The 15,168-nt window shown below is 52.4% G+C and overlaps 4 protein-coding genes across 4 annotated transcripts; 2 read left to right on the top strand and 2 right to left on the bottom strand.

Annotated features, from left to right (window-relative positions):
* The first annotated feature begins 1,753 nt into the window (after positions 1-1,753).
* Positions 1,754-3,597, top strand: BO70DRAFT_310062 (putative CECR1 family adenosine deaminase). Its single transcript, XM_025540151.1, has 2 exons — positions 1,754-1,960; positions 2,015-3,597. Exons 1-2 carry the CDS (start codon positions 1,837-1,839, stop codon positions 3,583-3,585), a joined length of 1,695 nt encoding a protein of 564 aa, XP_025401914.1. The 5' UTR covers positions 1,754-1,836; the 3' UTR covers positions 3,586-3,597.
* A 964-nt stretch (positions 3,598-4,561) lies between these two features.
* atg2 (putative autophagy regulatory protein Atg2) lies at positions 4,562-11,423 on the top strand (the record flags this gene model as incomplete). Its single annotated transcript, XM_025547862.1, has 3 exons — positions 4,562-4,723; positions 4,834-11,055; positions 11,118-11,423. 3 exons carry the CDS (start codon positions 4,562-4,564, stop codon positions 11,133-11,135), a joined length of 6,402 nt encoding a protein of 2,133 aa, XP_025401913.1. The 3' UTR covers positions 11,136-11,423.
* A 514-nt stretch (positions 11,424-11,937) lies between these two features.
* BO70DRAFT_350742 (aldo/keto reductase) lies at positions 11,938-13,286 on the bottom strand (the record flags this gene model as incomplete). The annotated part of the gene is made up of 3 exons (XM_025541710.1): positions 11,938-11,980; positions 12,093-12,677; positions 12,847-13,286. The coding sequence occupies 3 exons, from the start codon at positions 13,284-13,286 to the stop codon at positions 11,938-11,940; spliced, it is 1,068 nt and encodes a 355-aa protein (XP_025401912.1).
* Positions 13,287-14,130: 844 nt separating this feature from the next.
* BO70DRAFT_331754 (zinc finger MYND domain-containing protein) lies at positions 14,131-14,883 on the bottom strand (the record flags this gene model as incomplete). The annotated part of the gene is made up of 1 exon (XM_025540889.1): positions 14,131-14,883. The coding sequence occupies one exon, from the start codon at positions 14,881-14,883 to the stop codon at positions 14,131-14,133; it is 753 nt and encodes a 250-aa protein (XP_025401911.1).
* Positions 14,884-15,168: the final 285 nt, after the last annotated feature.

Here is a 15,168-nt window from a genome sequence, read left to right as displayed (position 1 = left end):
TCCAGCTGTTAAGAAATGCTCCTTTGGGTGAGCACTAGCCCATTAGTTGCCTGGGAAATGCAACCCTCATTTTACACAAGCCCTCGCCACGGTGTTTCGCGCCATTATGGCTGGAATTTTGTGACTGGATGAGGCTGTGGATCCTTCGGGGCGCTGCGCTTCCCTCTATATTACTACCTGCATCGTTGTCCTGGGGCCCCTATTTCGCACCAAGGCAGTCAGTGCTGACTGGCATCCGACGGAAATGCGTCGAGTTGTACCTAGCATATATCCGACGCTCAGTAGATCCGGATGGCACATTGATAAATGCGTCGCATTCGTGAGCATCGAATTGAATAAGGGGATTTATCGGAGGTGTAGCATCCAGTGCGTGTTCCCACCGCTAGATCGATGAGTCTGGGTGGTATCCAAATGAGAGGACTCTCATATTATCATATATATAAGGCTGGCTTTCAAGGCAGGCGACTATGGGGGTCAGATACTCATCCGGGATATTGTCCTGACATTTCAGCCACATCAGCCTCGGACGTTTTGAGGAACAGTGGTCCGACTTGTTGCTTTCTTGCTTGTGTCCGCAGCAGAGTGTCTTTGAGCAGGCGGATGAAACGGAAGTTCCAGCCGGGAGGATGGAGTCTGCCGAATATGCGTCTGCAGTGAAGTGAAGTCAGGTGCTTTGTCACGTCCATCTTCCTTCCTCTTTCCTCCCCTCCTTCTTTTCTCCCTCGTCCTTTCCACTTCCCTTGTCTTACTCAATCTATCAAGTACTTGAAATTATCAAAGGTCTATCTTCAAATTGTACTGGTGAATACTAGTTTCATCAGAAGCATGTCGAAAGTTGTAGTCCGACAGCTCAGTACATTGTATCACTTCACCCACACCCCTTAACAAATCCTACTCCTAGGTAACTAGTGTCTAGACAGGCTTCCAACCAGGTAGGTCAGGACTCGGCGCCGAAAAGCGGAAGCTCACTGACAGACGGGAATTGGAAGAAGGATGCAAAGGCGACTAACACCGTGTGAGTGTCTCCAACAACCCTGCTAGTCCGCCATACTGCTAAGCAAAGTACTGGCTGCGTCTCTTCCTCTCTCTGATGAATCTTTGCGCATATGCGAGAACCAACCCCAGCCTATCAGACATTGGCCCAAGGCATCTGTCTCATCTCAACTCATCTGGCACGAATATCACACCCTGATCTGGCCATCCTCGACTCCTACACACTTCTATACACATCTTTCTATTTTATTCCATTGAAGTCAGAAGAAAAAAACATACAACCTGAAAGTCCAACACGAAGTCGACCCCAACCATAGAAAGTATTGGATCGGGTTGGCTTGGATAGGGATGTTGCATTGATGGGAGTTAGGATGGGTTGTGGACGCATTCGGTGTTTTTGGTTTGGATCGACAGTCAGGAATGTTACCTGGGCGGGGTAGATAAAGTACTAGTAGCAATCTCGGTGTCGGGCGACAATACTATATATAAGTAAGTATATAGTATATATAGTACTATATATGCAATTTGATGTTGAGAAATATGTATGACTTAGGTCACGAGTTGTGAAGAAGGGAAGAAGGTATTCATGCTTTTTCCATCTTCTTATCAATGATCGACAAGCTCCTCAACGATCAAACATGACTCCCCGAGCTTGAATCGTGGTGGGATAGAGTTCGTCACCGGATCGGGTAGCGAACCACCACCGCCGCGGCCAAGCGGGGCACGATGATCTCATTGTTTCCGGCCGCGGACGAGTTCCTGAATCGCCTTGGTTGAGCCCCTTGCAGAACAACTGGCGTTTGAATTCCACCTGATCTACACGCAACTCTCGAATAGCACATCATGGCGTCCAGTGACACGGCATGGGAACTCGAGGAAGGCATCCCCCAGGTTCAGGATCCTTTCATCCAGCAATACCTGAGGGGTCGCGATTCGCTGATCCTGCAGGAGCAAAAGCAGCGACACGGTCAGTCTTCCGAGCGGAAGAGATTGGACGGGACTGACTTTAGTATATGATTAGACTTCAATTTTCGCAAGGCTCTGCCGCCGACAGCAGCCAGGGCGTGCAAGATCATCTCCCAGATCCGCGACCGGGAGCTGCACCACGTGCGCTCCCCAGGCTCGAATGAGCAGGATGCCCTGCCATCCACACCCACAGCGCGACATGCAGGCCTTCTCTCTTTGGATAAAGAGAAGATAGAGTCGACCGACCTGTGGGAGGTCATGCGAAAGTTCCCCAAGGGGTCTCTTTTGCATGCGCCGTTACACGCCGCAGTCAATGTGGACTATTTGATCGACCTGGCGTTCTCTACCCCGGGTATTCACGTTTATGCGGACCGCCATCTGGCAGCTCCGGGTGACTCGACTGACGCGTCGTTTGCCTTCCAATACTCACTAGGAACGACGAAGGACACTGGAGACCAACCTACGATGTGGTCGGCTACATACAAGCCCTCGAGCCTTGTCCTACTGCAGAGCGCAGCGTCTTCGTTCCCAAATGGGGGAGAAGAAGGGTTTCGAGTGTGGCTCAAAGGCCGATGCACGCCAAAACCAGGTTATTCGGATTACCACAGGCGCACAATGCCCATTGTAAACTCCCTGCTGAGCTATGAGCCCATTTTGCGCTCATGTTTGAAACAGGTCTTCACTGATCTTGCAAACGATGGGATAGGATACGTTGAGTTGAGAAATACTTTCAACTTCCCATACCGCAAGGAGAGTAAGGAGGTCCCAGAGGAAGACTACGGCGCATGGTGTCATGTGTTTCAGGAGGAGCTTGCACAATTCCGGGAAACGGACGTCGGGCAGGGGTTTCGTGGAGCACGCATTATATGGAGCAGCCGGCGCTCGTTATCAAACAGAGACCTCGTTGAGGATATGACACAATGTATCCTGGCAAAGTGCGATTATCCAGAGGTGATCTGCGGGTTTGATATAGTAGGGGAGGGAGATGAGAGGCCGCTCACCGATCTGGTTCCCATACTCTTTTGGTTCCGCAAGCAATCTGTTGAAGAAGGAGTGGAGATTCCGTTCCTCTTCCACGCCGGGGAGTCTCTCCGAAATGAAGACGAGGCAGATCAAGGCCTGTTCGATGCCATCCTGCTGGGGTCTCGAAGAATATGCCAAGGGCTTTCGCTGCACAAGCACCCATTATTGATGGATCTGATCAAGGAGAAGAAGATCCTGGTGGAGTGCAGCCCGCTGTCCGATGAGATTTTTGGATTCACAGACAGCATCCAGACCCATCCGCTCTCTGTTTTACTATCCCGGGGTGTTTCCGTCTCCCTCGGTGCCGATGCGCCGGGCCTTCCTGGACACAGTACCGGCGCATTGACGTGGCAGTTCTGGCAAGCTATCCAGGGTCTTGATAGTATGGGTCTCGCGGGACTGGCCATGATGGTGGAGAACTCGATCCGGTGGAGCTGTTACGAGGATCAGCCGACGGGCGAGTGGCTATGTGACCTTCGGGAAGGGATCCTGGGTGAGGGGATGAGGGCCAAGCAGTTGCAAGAATGGTACGCGGAGTTTGAGAAATTTTGCGAGTGGGTGACGCAACGGTTTCCGGAGGTAGAAGTCGATGAAGCCGTTTGATTGTGCTAGATGGAATGATAACGTAACAGTTATGCAATTGTGCAATTGTGTAATTATGCCAGTGCACAAGTTAGGAATCCCGCGCATATGAATGTAGTCACATATAGATGAGTAAGCTGCACAGAGTTGTGCACGATGTGACCGGTCTCGTTTCGTTCCTGGCCAGACGAGGAGGCACGAGGAGGCACGAGGAGGGGTCCGGGGTGGATTGCAGATTGATTACCGCCAGCGTGCAATTATTGGCAGACTGGTTTGGAAGCGGATGGATGAAGCACAGGAAGGGGGGCAGCAGTTGAAGGGGCGCGAAGGGAGCGAATGACAGGCGAAGAGTCGTCTTTATCCACGAGCCACCGCGATCAGGAGTCAAGAGTAACTCTGCCTGCCCACTGCCCTGCAGCATGACGACCGTTGCTAGTCCCCCTTGATGCCGTTTCTTATTTTTTTACTTTTCGTTGGTCATTCCGGCACCGGCTGGCGGAGTCTTTTGATTGCTTTTGTCGTGCCCCGTTAGAGTTCGCGGCTGTTGGGAGCCCGACACTGGGGATTGCATCGCAGGCCATGGTTCGACGGGTGCCCCCTCAAGTAAGAGTGCAGGACTGGACTTCCTCCGGTTGAGTGTGCGACACCCACGATCGATGAAGCGATAAGTTCGATAAGTTCGACGTAGGTGTGAGTTGTCATGGTGTGATTTGGGGTGTGCCCCGGCCCAAGCTCCGCCTGACTGTTGCGGTTGATCAACGCTGCTATCTCTCTCTCGGCCTCTCCTCACTAGCGCCTCCATCCCCGAACGTCATCCTCCCCGACTCTTCAGCAACCCTCCGCAGCCCGCATCGTTGTGCCTGCTGTGCTGGTGCCTGTCCAGGCTCGCCGCCGCCCTCGTCCTTCTCCCTTTCACTGCCGCCTTATTATGTTTTGCTTCAGATGACACCTGCCCTCCTCAAATGAGCCCCCCCCGGCTCCTTTGCCCCCCCCCAAAATGGCCTACTTTTTGCCCTCGTTCTTCCAGAAACGACTGCTGCGATATGCTCTATCTCGCCTGGAGATCGTCGATACCGAGGCCTTGGATCTCGATAGCCTGGGAATCCGATGGGGGCAGCGAAGTACCGTCGAACTACGGGATATTGGCTTGAGGCTCGAGGTGAGTGAGACAGCGTCGTGCCCATCATCGTCACCGGTCCCACCCTGCTGCTGTTCACCGTTGGCCCCCGGGGTGCGTCAAATGCTAATCCCTTTTTCGGTTCCAAACAGAAACTAGCCACCCTGCTTCACCTTCCTGCTTCCAGTGAACTCCTAAGCGCCCGTGTCCAGTTCCTGAAAATCACCGTCCCCGCCGATATCTACAGCAGCGGTATCATCTGCCAGGCCAGCGGCATCGACGTACATCTACGGCTACTTTCCGAGGAAGAGACACATCATCCTGGGCCAGGCGAGAAATCATTCAACCCTGACCCTAAAGACGATGCAAGCACCGATCCGATCATCCCCAACCCCGCCGATCTTGCCCAATCGTTCCTCGAGGCTGAGCCAAAGGAGGAAAGGGACGAGCTACAGGCTGCCATATCGTCACGATCCCAAGTGCTACAACGATCCTCGGCATTCATCGGCGATGACGAGGAGGATCTTGGTCTCGGTAACGAGACCGTCTCTCTGCCCAGCTTCGTTGCCGCCTTCCTCAAGGGTGTTGCAGACCGCTTGCAAGTTCAGGTGGACGACATATCCATCCGCGTCGATGTGGAAACAAAGCAAGATGGGCCGCTAAGGAGGCAGCCAGAGGACAAACCAGACTTAATCACAGGGTTGTTGAGTGTTGGACAAGTCAAGGTCGATGCAGTGTCGTCGTCTTCGGGCGCTGAAGGGCCTCCATCACGGAAACAGAAGCGATTAATCTCCGTTTTGGATATCAATCTTGCCTTGATATCGGACCCCGTCGTCTTTTCGAATTATTCACGGTTTGCTGCTCCACCGTCTCCAGATGCATCTCTGCCACCAAAAACAAGCCGGGCTCCGAGCCGTGACTCGCCGTTGCCGTCACCGCCAGCGTCGCCGTCGCCGTCGCCGCCTCCGCCTGAGCCCTCATCTGACCGGAGCTCCACCATGGAGATGACGCGATCGACTATTTTTGATCCATCTCCTGGTCTCAGTGACTCTCGATTGATAGAGCACCATGCTCCCGAAATGGAAGGCTCCGTGTACACCTACGATGGCAGGTTCTCCGACGCCGACACAGAGGAGACCAGGAGCTATGGTTACATGGAGGAATCGCAAAATCTCTCAGATGACGATAGGATTCTGGATAATCCGTCGTATCTAGACGATGTGATAGGCTCGCAACTCCAGGATGATGATCTTGACGATTTGGACGGCTTACGACCGGACGTTGGTCGGCGCGTCCTAGGCAGTGGCGATACCCCGCGTCCCCAAAGCCCAGAGTTGCACGCTCATAGAAGGGTATCATACGACAGGGCAACGTATGGTTCCATGGGTGCTTCCTCTATGCCACAACGGCCGGAAGTTGGTGGCTCTACTCAGAGTAGCCTACATCTTCCGGATACTAGCACAGCTGTCCCCCAACCGGAGTTGTTGGGGATCAGCCCGGATATCGCCCAGGATTCGACACCAGATGAAGATACCCAGGTCGAAACACGTGTTCCTTCACCTCCTTCCGAAGCCGGTAGCTCAAGTTCAACGTCTGGGTCTTTCAACCCGGAGGAGCTTTCCGAATCAAGATTATTTTCGAACGAGGAGGCGCAGAGTATGTATATGAGTGCTGTCAGCCATGATTCTATGTCCAGAAGTTTCATCCCGAACATCCCCGGGGCGTGGGATTCGCCAGAGTCAACGGTTATTAGGGGAAGAGGCCCACACGCGCATTATACAAATGAATACGATGCGCATCAGGCAGGAGATGAGCATGAGGAAGAGAACGAATCCATCGCGACACCTAAGCTCACTGCTCAAGCAGGGTCTCACTTCTCGCAGGAACTTCCCCTTGAAAACAGTCAAATGGGAGATAAAGAACCTGCCCAGAGTCCGCCAAAGCTAAGTAAACTTCCGCATGTTGCTAGGCGCTTCTTCAGCATCGACAAAGTGTTGATCACTATTCCTTCAATCGATAATGATGAAAATCCTGTTCAAGACCTACCGCCCGAATCCCACCAAGAAACAGAGTCTTCAAGCATGGTGGAATCGACAGCTTACTTGCGTGACTCTGTGGCTGAAGGTGATCTCGCGGCTTTCAGTACACACGCCTCTACTCGAATCCGCAGTGATACAATAAGGTCATATCCTGGAAGTGAGGGCATTGGGGCTAGATTCCCACGTACACACACCGACGAGAAAGCTCCACAGCTGAAGCACAATTCATATGACCTTGAAGTTGAGATATTCTCCGTACAAGTCCAATTCGATATCGCTATCGGTTGGCTTGTCATAAAAATTGGGCAGAGGTTTCTCGAATCATTTGGAAACGATACTGCTAGCAGTACCAAGAAGAGTCGCCCACAGGTGCAAGAACGACAGGCCTTCAAATTTGGTCTTCAAAGCCTTTCCATCAAATTTGTTGACCACGTCCCTGAGCAAACGTATTCTGCTGAAAACCACAGTTCAAAGTTCTTTGGGCTGCCACGCGAAGATATCTTGTTGCAAGCTTCTGTTTCCGGATTGAAGGCCCATTTCCTAGCCGAAAAAGATGTAACAACATTGGAGCTGGGAGTTACAAGATTCACTCTCGGGTTTGCTTCTGAGGATCTGATATCGTTTAGCGAAGACCTCAAGATGCGTGAGTCTACCAGAGATGTTCTATCACCGACACATGGAGACATTTCTCTTTCTGTCACGAAGTCGCCTGATTCAACGAGAGTGGTCATAATGACACTCCCTCTGCAGTTCAAGTTCAATATCCAGCGCTTGGAAGAGGTTGTAGATTGGGTCGGTGGTCTGAGCACCATCCTGGAACTCGGAAGCTCAATCTCTTCGGTCTCGACCGGGAAGAGCCCGAAAAAGGACGTGCCAAAGCGCCCTCGTGGCGTGCACTTTGAGGAGTTCCCTCCCCCGGCTGCCCCACTGTCTTCGTCGACACCTTTGAAAATAAATGCCCGTATTGGCGGGATTGCGCTTGACGTTGTTGGAGAATATCATTACATCAAGCTGAGAACGACAGCCGTCAAGGTCATCAAACGGCCTGAAGGGTTAGCGGTTCAAATAGACAAGGCGAAGCTGACCGGCCCACTGCCTCTAGATGATTCTCGTGACGCACCCGCTAAGATAAATCTCAATGATATCAGGATCGAGTTCCTGGACGCTCCGACAGAACCCGATTTGGATCGTCTTCTGGGATTGATCACCCCATCGAAGGATAAGTACGACGAAGACGACGATATCATGTTGGACACGCTATTCCGACAGCGGAGACAAGGCTCAGTCCTTCGCGTTACAGTAGCCGGAGCAAAGGTTGCCGTCGCCCGAATCACCGAGTTAGGCCCGCTTGCTCAGCTAGGAGAGGAGCTCGGCAAGCTGTCCAACGTTGCGAAATATTTGCCGGAGGACGACCGCCCTGGGATCCTGACCCTTACAATGATTCGTGAGCTAGAAGTACAGGTGCACGTCGGCGGCAAAGTTGGTGTTATTACTGCGAGTCTTCGGAGGGCCGATGCAGCATATATTAGCCTCCCCTCGCTCATTGCCGCACAGCTGGGTTCCATCGCCGTGGTAAGGAACGACAACGAGGAGCTTGTGGGTGATGCATCGCCGACAAATCGGGGACAGGGTCAAAGCCTTCCGGTGCTAATGGCCCGCTACATAGCTGATGAGATGGACCCCACGATCAAGATCAAGTTACACAACTTCCGCGCGGAATATACACTTCCATCCATGATTGCTTTCCTCGGACTCAGCGACGAAATAACGACAGGAAACGTGGCTGCCAATATGGCCAACTCCCTGGCCAACCTTGCGGAATTGCAACCTGAGCCAAGCAACCAGACATCAACAAAGGCGACCCACCCTGAGCCTCCCTCAAAGCCTCTCAAGCTGACGGTTGACCTGCGGGACTGTGTTCTTGGTCTCAACCCGCGGGGCACCTCAGCAAAAGGTCTGGTGGTTCTGACAAACGCAGAATTTTCGGGTGCGATACATGATCTGGTGTCTTCCGAAGCCAGTCTTAAGCTGCGAAAGGTGTCGATAATGATTATCGACGATGTGCAAAATGTGGGATGTACGGATAATCTACACCGACGGAGCTTTGCCCCTCCACAAAGCGACCAAGTGCGGCTCTTCATCGATGAGGGCTTCGTACCCGTCTGCTCAATATCTTCGGCCACGGCCACTGTGCGGATAATGCGCTTGAGCGATGATGGGACCAAATCTCTTGACGTGGAGGTGAAGAACGATTTGCTGATTCTGGAAACCTGTGCCGACTCGACGCAGACGCTTATCGGCATCGTCAATGGGCTCCAGCCTCCGACGCCTCCCAGTGTCGCCAAGAAGTACCGGACCGAGGTTCTTCCCCTGCGGGATATGCTGTCGTCTTTCACCATGGATGCATTTGTGCCTGATGTGCCGGAAGATGAGTCTGGGATGACCGCCGATTCTACTGGCCAAGTCCAGAGAGAGGGGCATCTTGAGGACGAGCGCGAATATGTCAGCGATTTTCAGCATGTGACAGGCTCAGAGCACGGATCTCAGAACGAGGGCATGATGGCGTCGGGCTCAAACGACCTTCTTGATAGCTTCCATTCACAGTACTATGTGTCGTCCAGTATTTCTGAGCTCGACTTCCGTGAGGATCACTTTGCACAGCAGTCGGCCGTTGGAGGTACTGCGCACCGATGGGACTCCACGGAGAATACCTACGGGCTCTCGGATGACTCGAAGCTCCAAAGAAGTCCGTTGAGAATCAGAGTAAGGGATGCCCACGTCATTTGGAACCTGTTCGATGGCTATGATTGGCAGCGTACAAGGGATACTATCTCAAAGGCTGTGAAGGACGTGGAGCGGAAGGCTACAGAACGGCGCGCACGAGTTGGTAGCCGTGCGTCTCCCAGTTTCGATGAAGAAGAGGAGTCAGTTATTGGAGACTGTCTGTTCAACTCGATTTACATCGGCATTCCCGCCAACAAGGATCCTCGTGAACTTCGAACGGATATCAATCGTAACATTGATGATCTTGTCAGTGAAACAGGGAGCTACGCGACTACGACGACTGTCACTGGAGCGACGGTTCGACAAGGCCAGTCGCCGTCTCTTCGGGGGAAGAAGCTGCGTCTTTCTCGAAGCAAGTCTCATAAGATGACGTTTGAACTCAAGGGTATCTGTGCGGACCTGGTCATATTCCCGCCTGATTCTGGTGAAACGCAGAGCTCTCTGGATGTCCGTATCAAAGACCTGGAGGTTTTCGATCATGTGCCCACCTCGACGTGGAAGAAGTTCGCAACTTACATGCATGAAGCTGGTGAGAAGGAGAGCGGAACCAGCATGTTGCATCTGGAGATATTGACTGTCAGGCCTGTGCCTGAGCTTGCGGCGTCTGAGATTGTATTGAAGGCGACCATCCTCCCTCTACGTTTGCACGTCGACCAAGACGCGCTGGATTTCATATGCCGCTTCTTCGAGTTCAGAGACGATTCCGCGCCTACCCCGAGCACTCCGGGCGACATCCCCTTCTTGCAACGAGTCGAGGTCAATGCCATCCCTGTCAAGCTCGACTTCAAGCCCAAGCGGGTGGATTACGCGGGGCTTAGGTCCGGTCGCACCACCGAATTCATGAATTTCTTCGTTCTGGACGAGGCCAAAATGGTCATGCGTCACGTGATCATCTACGGGGTGTCGGGGTTCGACAAGCTCGGACAGGCGCTCAACGACATCTGGATGCCCGATATCAAGAACAACCAGCTCCCCGGTGTGTTAGCTGGCCTTGCTCCCATCAAGTCTCTGGTTAATGTCGGTGGTGGCGTCAAGGACCTTGTGATGATCCCGGTGCGCGAGTACCGGAAAGACGGTCGCATCGTCCGGAGTCTGCAAAAGGGCGCCGTGTCGTTCGCCAAAACCACATCAAACGAGATTGTCAAGCTGGGTGCCAAGCTCGCTATCGGCACACAGACGGTCTTGCAGGGCGCAGAGGGTCTGTTGACAACCCCCAACGCATCAGGAGCCGGTGCCGAAGAGGAGTCCGGTGATGACGACGAGGCCAAGACCATCTCCTTGTATGCGGACCAGCCCGTGGGTGTTGTTCAGGGCCTGCGTGGCGCTTTCCGAGGCTTGGAGCGGGATCTGATCTTGGCTCGCGACGCCATTGTTGCCGTGCCTTTGGAGGTCGTTGAGAGTGGAAGCGCCAAGGCGGCTGCCAAAGCTGTCTGGAAACATGCCCCCACGGTGGTTCTCCGGCCAGCGATTGGGGTCTCTAAGGCTGTTGGCCAGACGCTGCTCGGGGCTGGAAATACCCTTGATCCTAGCAATCGGCGGAAGATGGAAGATGTAAGTTGCGACTTTTTACAGCTGGACTCTTATGTGTGAACAAGACGCTAATACCTTCGTAGAAATATAAACGCCATTAAGCTCCCATATCTGGAATAATCGATACCATTTGGCGTTACCCGTCGCAAGTGCTTTCCCCCGCGACGACTTTTGGATGGCACACCGAGGGACATACTGAGCAGGTTCACACCACCTGCAGGCAGGTTACCGGGGGAATGCATACATATCCTTATTTTTTTTCCTCCAACTTGCCTTTTGCGTTTGCTTTTTGATAACGATAACGATGAATGATCCTTTGGCTTAGTACCTATTACCCCATCCTCTTTTTTTCATGTGCCACTTTTTTCTTTTCTTTTTTTTTTTTTTTTGCTCCTTTTTGTTTTGTTTTCTTGGCCTTTGATACACTGCTTTGCTTCTCTTGCTAAAGCATGACTTGGTGTTGGATGTTGATATTTGCTTCTGACATACGCGGGCATTTTTTTTGTTTGTTGCTCACTGAAACTGAGATTGGACCAAGTACAGTATTCATATTCTTATCCATTCTTTTAGGTTCAGGTGGTAGGTAGGGTAGGTAGATAGGGAGAATGGATGTGGAATATCTAATGATTGTGTTGTTGTGTTTTGTTATGTTGTGGCTGAGGGCGGGCTTGGGATTAAGTTTGGGATTTGGCAGATTGGTTTGTAGATGTTGAATGGTACTCTACTCTACTCTTTTGCCTTCTTGATTGGTGTAAATTGTCTCTAATTGGGATACGTGTGGTTGTGTATGTGGGTAATCTTTACTGACACAAAACAGTATATAATTGTTACTTTATTATGTGAGTTAGTTTGAATAACGTCTTATCCTTTCAGATTTCTTCCCGACTGTCTCGCATCCACCACTCACTCCAACTCCGGCGTATCCGACAAAAGCGTAGCCATCACCCTATACACCCAAATAGTTAGCTAAAACACTTCAACCCAACCCGGACCCCCCAAAAAAAAAACAAACCACTTCACATGAACAACGCGGGGCAAAAAAGGAAAAAGGAACTCACGCAGCCGAATACCTTGTCCCCTTGATATCCAAGTCCCCCCTCAACTCCCCCAACATCCTCACCTCCGCCTCACTCAACTCCACCCCCACCGCTCCCGCATTCTCATCCATTCTCTCCACCGACTTCGTCCCGGGGATAGGAATCACCCCCGCTCCCTCTCCTTCCTGCCCCTTCGCCAACAACCAGGCCAACGCCACCTGCGCCGCCGTAACCTTCCTCCTTTCCCCACCAGGCCCAGGTAAAGAATGCGCCTCCGCAACATCGTCCAACCCCTTCACCAACGCCCGAATCTGCGGGAAGTTCTCCTCGGCGTACTTTGGCAATCCGCGCCGCAGATCGCCCTGGGGAATGTCAGTGTGCGAGGTGAATTGGCCGGAGAGAACGCCCCGGCCTAGCGGGCTAAATGCGATGATGGGGATGTTGAGGGCGCGGCAGGTTTCGTGGATTGAGGAACCAGGGCTGTCGATGTCTGTCGTGAAGAGACTGTATTCCATCTGTAGGGCAGAGATATGGTGCGTGGCGTGCGCGCGACGGAGAGTTGAGGCGGAGACTTCGGAGAGGCCGAGGTGGTTGATTTTGCCGGCGCTGGAATATTCCGTCAGTATATTGATCGATCAGATGAGGGTTTATATCCAATGAAGTCTCAGGTTTCTTAAGTGAGCAAGTCTACCAACGGCCTCGAGTAAAAGAAACCTCGCCAGGAAGAACGAATCGAATGTACTTATACGCAAAGGTTTAGGGGGGAAATACACACCTCCTCAACTCCCCCATCGCCTCTACCGTCCTCTCAATGGGCGTAACCCCATCCACACGGTGACAGTAATAAAGATCAATATACTCAACCCCCAGTCTCTCCAGACTCCTCTCACACGCTATCTTCACGTACTCGGGATCAGACCGGAAGGTATGTCTCCCATCCGCCTGCCGCTGCAACGAGAACTTGGTCGCGAGGAAGATATCCGCCCGTTTTCCGGGTCGGGTGCGAAACCACTCGCCTACCAGGTCTTCGCTGTCGCCGTAGACGTCCGCCAGGTCCCAGAATCGGAGGCCATTGGCGTGCGCGTGGTCGAGGAGGGCGAGCCGCGTTTCCAGCGGACCCGGGGGGCCGTAGAAGCCGCTTAGGCTGCCGAAGCCGAGGCCGATGGGGAGGGTGTACGGGTGGTTTTGGAGGAGGGGGATGGTGGGAGGGGACATTTTTGATCGAACGAAGAAATTGTTGTGTGGTAGTTCCATGGGGAGAAAGGGGGGGGGTTGAGTTGGTGGTGGTGAAGGTGGAGGGTTAAGTATACGAGATGGAATGGGCATCTCTATGAGGGCGGACTAGACCCGTTTTGGATCCCGATGGTGGTCCGTCCTCGAATGGGGATATGGGGCGTTTGATTGGCCTGATGGCACGGCTTGGTGGGGCTGTATGCGGACTTTATACTTGGAGCATCATCACATCACTGTTCCTTGTAAGACACAGCGATACTGTAAATTTGGGAGAGGGAACCAGGATTAGTTATGGTTCACCAGTCCACATTGGAATCAATCGTAAGCACTAGTTTGAATATGATATATGTCAACTTTGCTAACAGAAGAACCCATGGCAGTATGAGTCTGGGCCCGCCGCTCATTAATATACTGGTCTTTGTTAAGATCAGAGGAGAACTCCTGTTCACTAAATATTCCCTGGCAGATTCGGGCGGATACGCTACAATTTTTTGCGCCCCGGTATTTCCAGTTGGAAAGACAGGGCCATGAGATCGAATATGATCCCACGGACCTGTGGGATCATGGCAATGCCTTGTATAGCCATTACTACCCGACACAGAGCAATCCGCATCGGCGACCTTAGCCATCGCGGCTTAACAACGCAGTCCCGTCGGGGAAACGACAAGAAGGCACTGGGGATACAATTGATTCTGTGGATAAAATTCTTGGTGTTGTATTCTTGGTTCAGAAGAGTCATTTAATCAACATTTTGAGTCCATATTTTTTGTAAATGCGTACCCATCGTTAACATCCCCTACCAAAAGTCCTCATGGCGCTTCAAGTCTCAGGTGACCACGGTGGTTTTTCCTTCGTTTTCTTCAATCATCATCTGGAACGCGAGCATTGCCGCTCCAGAGTGTCCGGCCGGTCCTTTGCCATAAATCTGCTCCCCGAACATTCTCAACTGCATCGGCATAAAACGGTCATCGTAGTGCTCAATGATATCGCTCTTTTCAACAGCACAAGCCAGCATACTCAACATGTCACCTGCCTGTCGCCTCAACCCGAACGCCATACACGCCTGAGTATGCTCAGGAGACCACCAGGGAGGAAGCAACTCGCTTTTGTTCTCCACCATTCTCAAGAAACGGCGGAACCCGATGCGACTGTCCTTTTTACCCCCATAAACGCAGTCTACGTCAACTTCGCCTTCGAAGGTGTATTGATCATCCATCTTCATACGGTACGTGTCGATTAGGAGCTTGTAGACATCGTTCTTCGGACGGTTGTGAAGCCAGGTCTTGCTGTGCAGCTCGTGGAAGGGCTTCTCAATAAACACTTCCAGGTTCTTGGGGCGGGGGGTGGTATATCGACGGGTGGCATCTTCCGCAGTGGGTTTGTTGTTGTTGTTGTTGTTGTCATTGTTTGGGGTCCCATCAGTGCCACTCTTGCCGCAGGCCTTCTTGTGGTTCTTCCAGTCTGCTTTCTGGCAGTCGTGCGAGCAGTACCACTTCGTCTTGCATCTGGCGCAGCGTTTCAGGGTCAGCTCGCTGGATGCTGACTTGCCGCAAGTGTTGCAGCTGGCTGCGTCTGCCATAGTGGTGTGTAGTAGTAGGTGGGGCTTTTTGGACGAATGAGGACGGATGAGGATGGATGAGGATGGATGAGGATGGATGAGGATGGATGAGGATGGATGAGGATGGATGAGGATGGAGCGACCTCCTATGGGAGGGGAGTTGGAAGATAGGTTGTGTGGTGGGTAACGGTTTGGAAATTTGTGGGCGACAGACAGACGGTACGGTCGTGGGCTTTGTTGCCAGGTGGCTTCAGGTATTCAGTGAATCGTTTTTGTTTTGTTATTCACTACCTGGGCTGCCTCGGG

The sequence above is a fragment of the Aspergillus heteromorphus genome (assembly GCF_003184545.1).
Source record: "Aspergillus heteromorphus CBS 117.55 chromosome Unknown BO70scaffold_5, whole genome shotgun sequence".
NCBI lineage: Eukaryota > Fungi > Ascomycota > Eurotiomycetes > Eurotiales > Aspergillaceae > Aspergillus > Aspergillus heteromorphus.
This window is presented reverse-complemented; position numbering and strand designations above follow the sequence as displayed.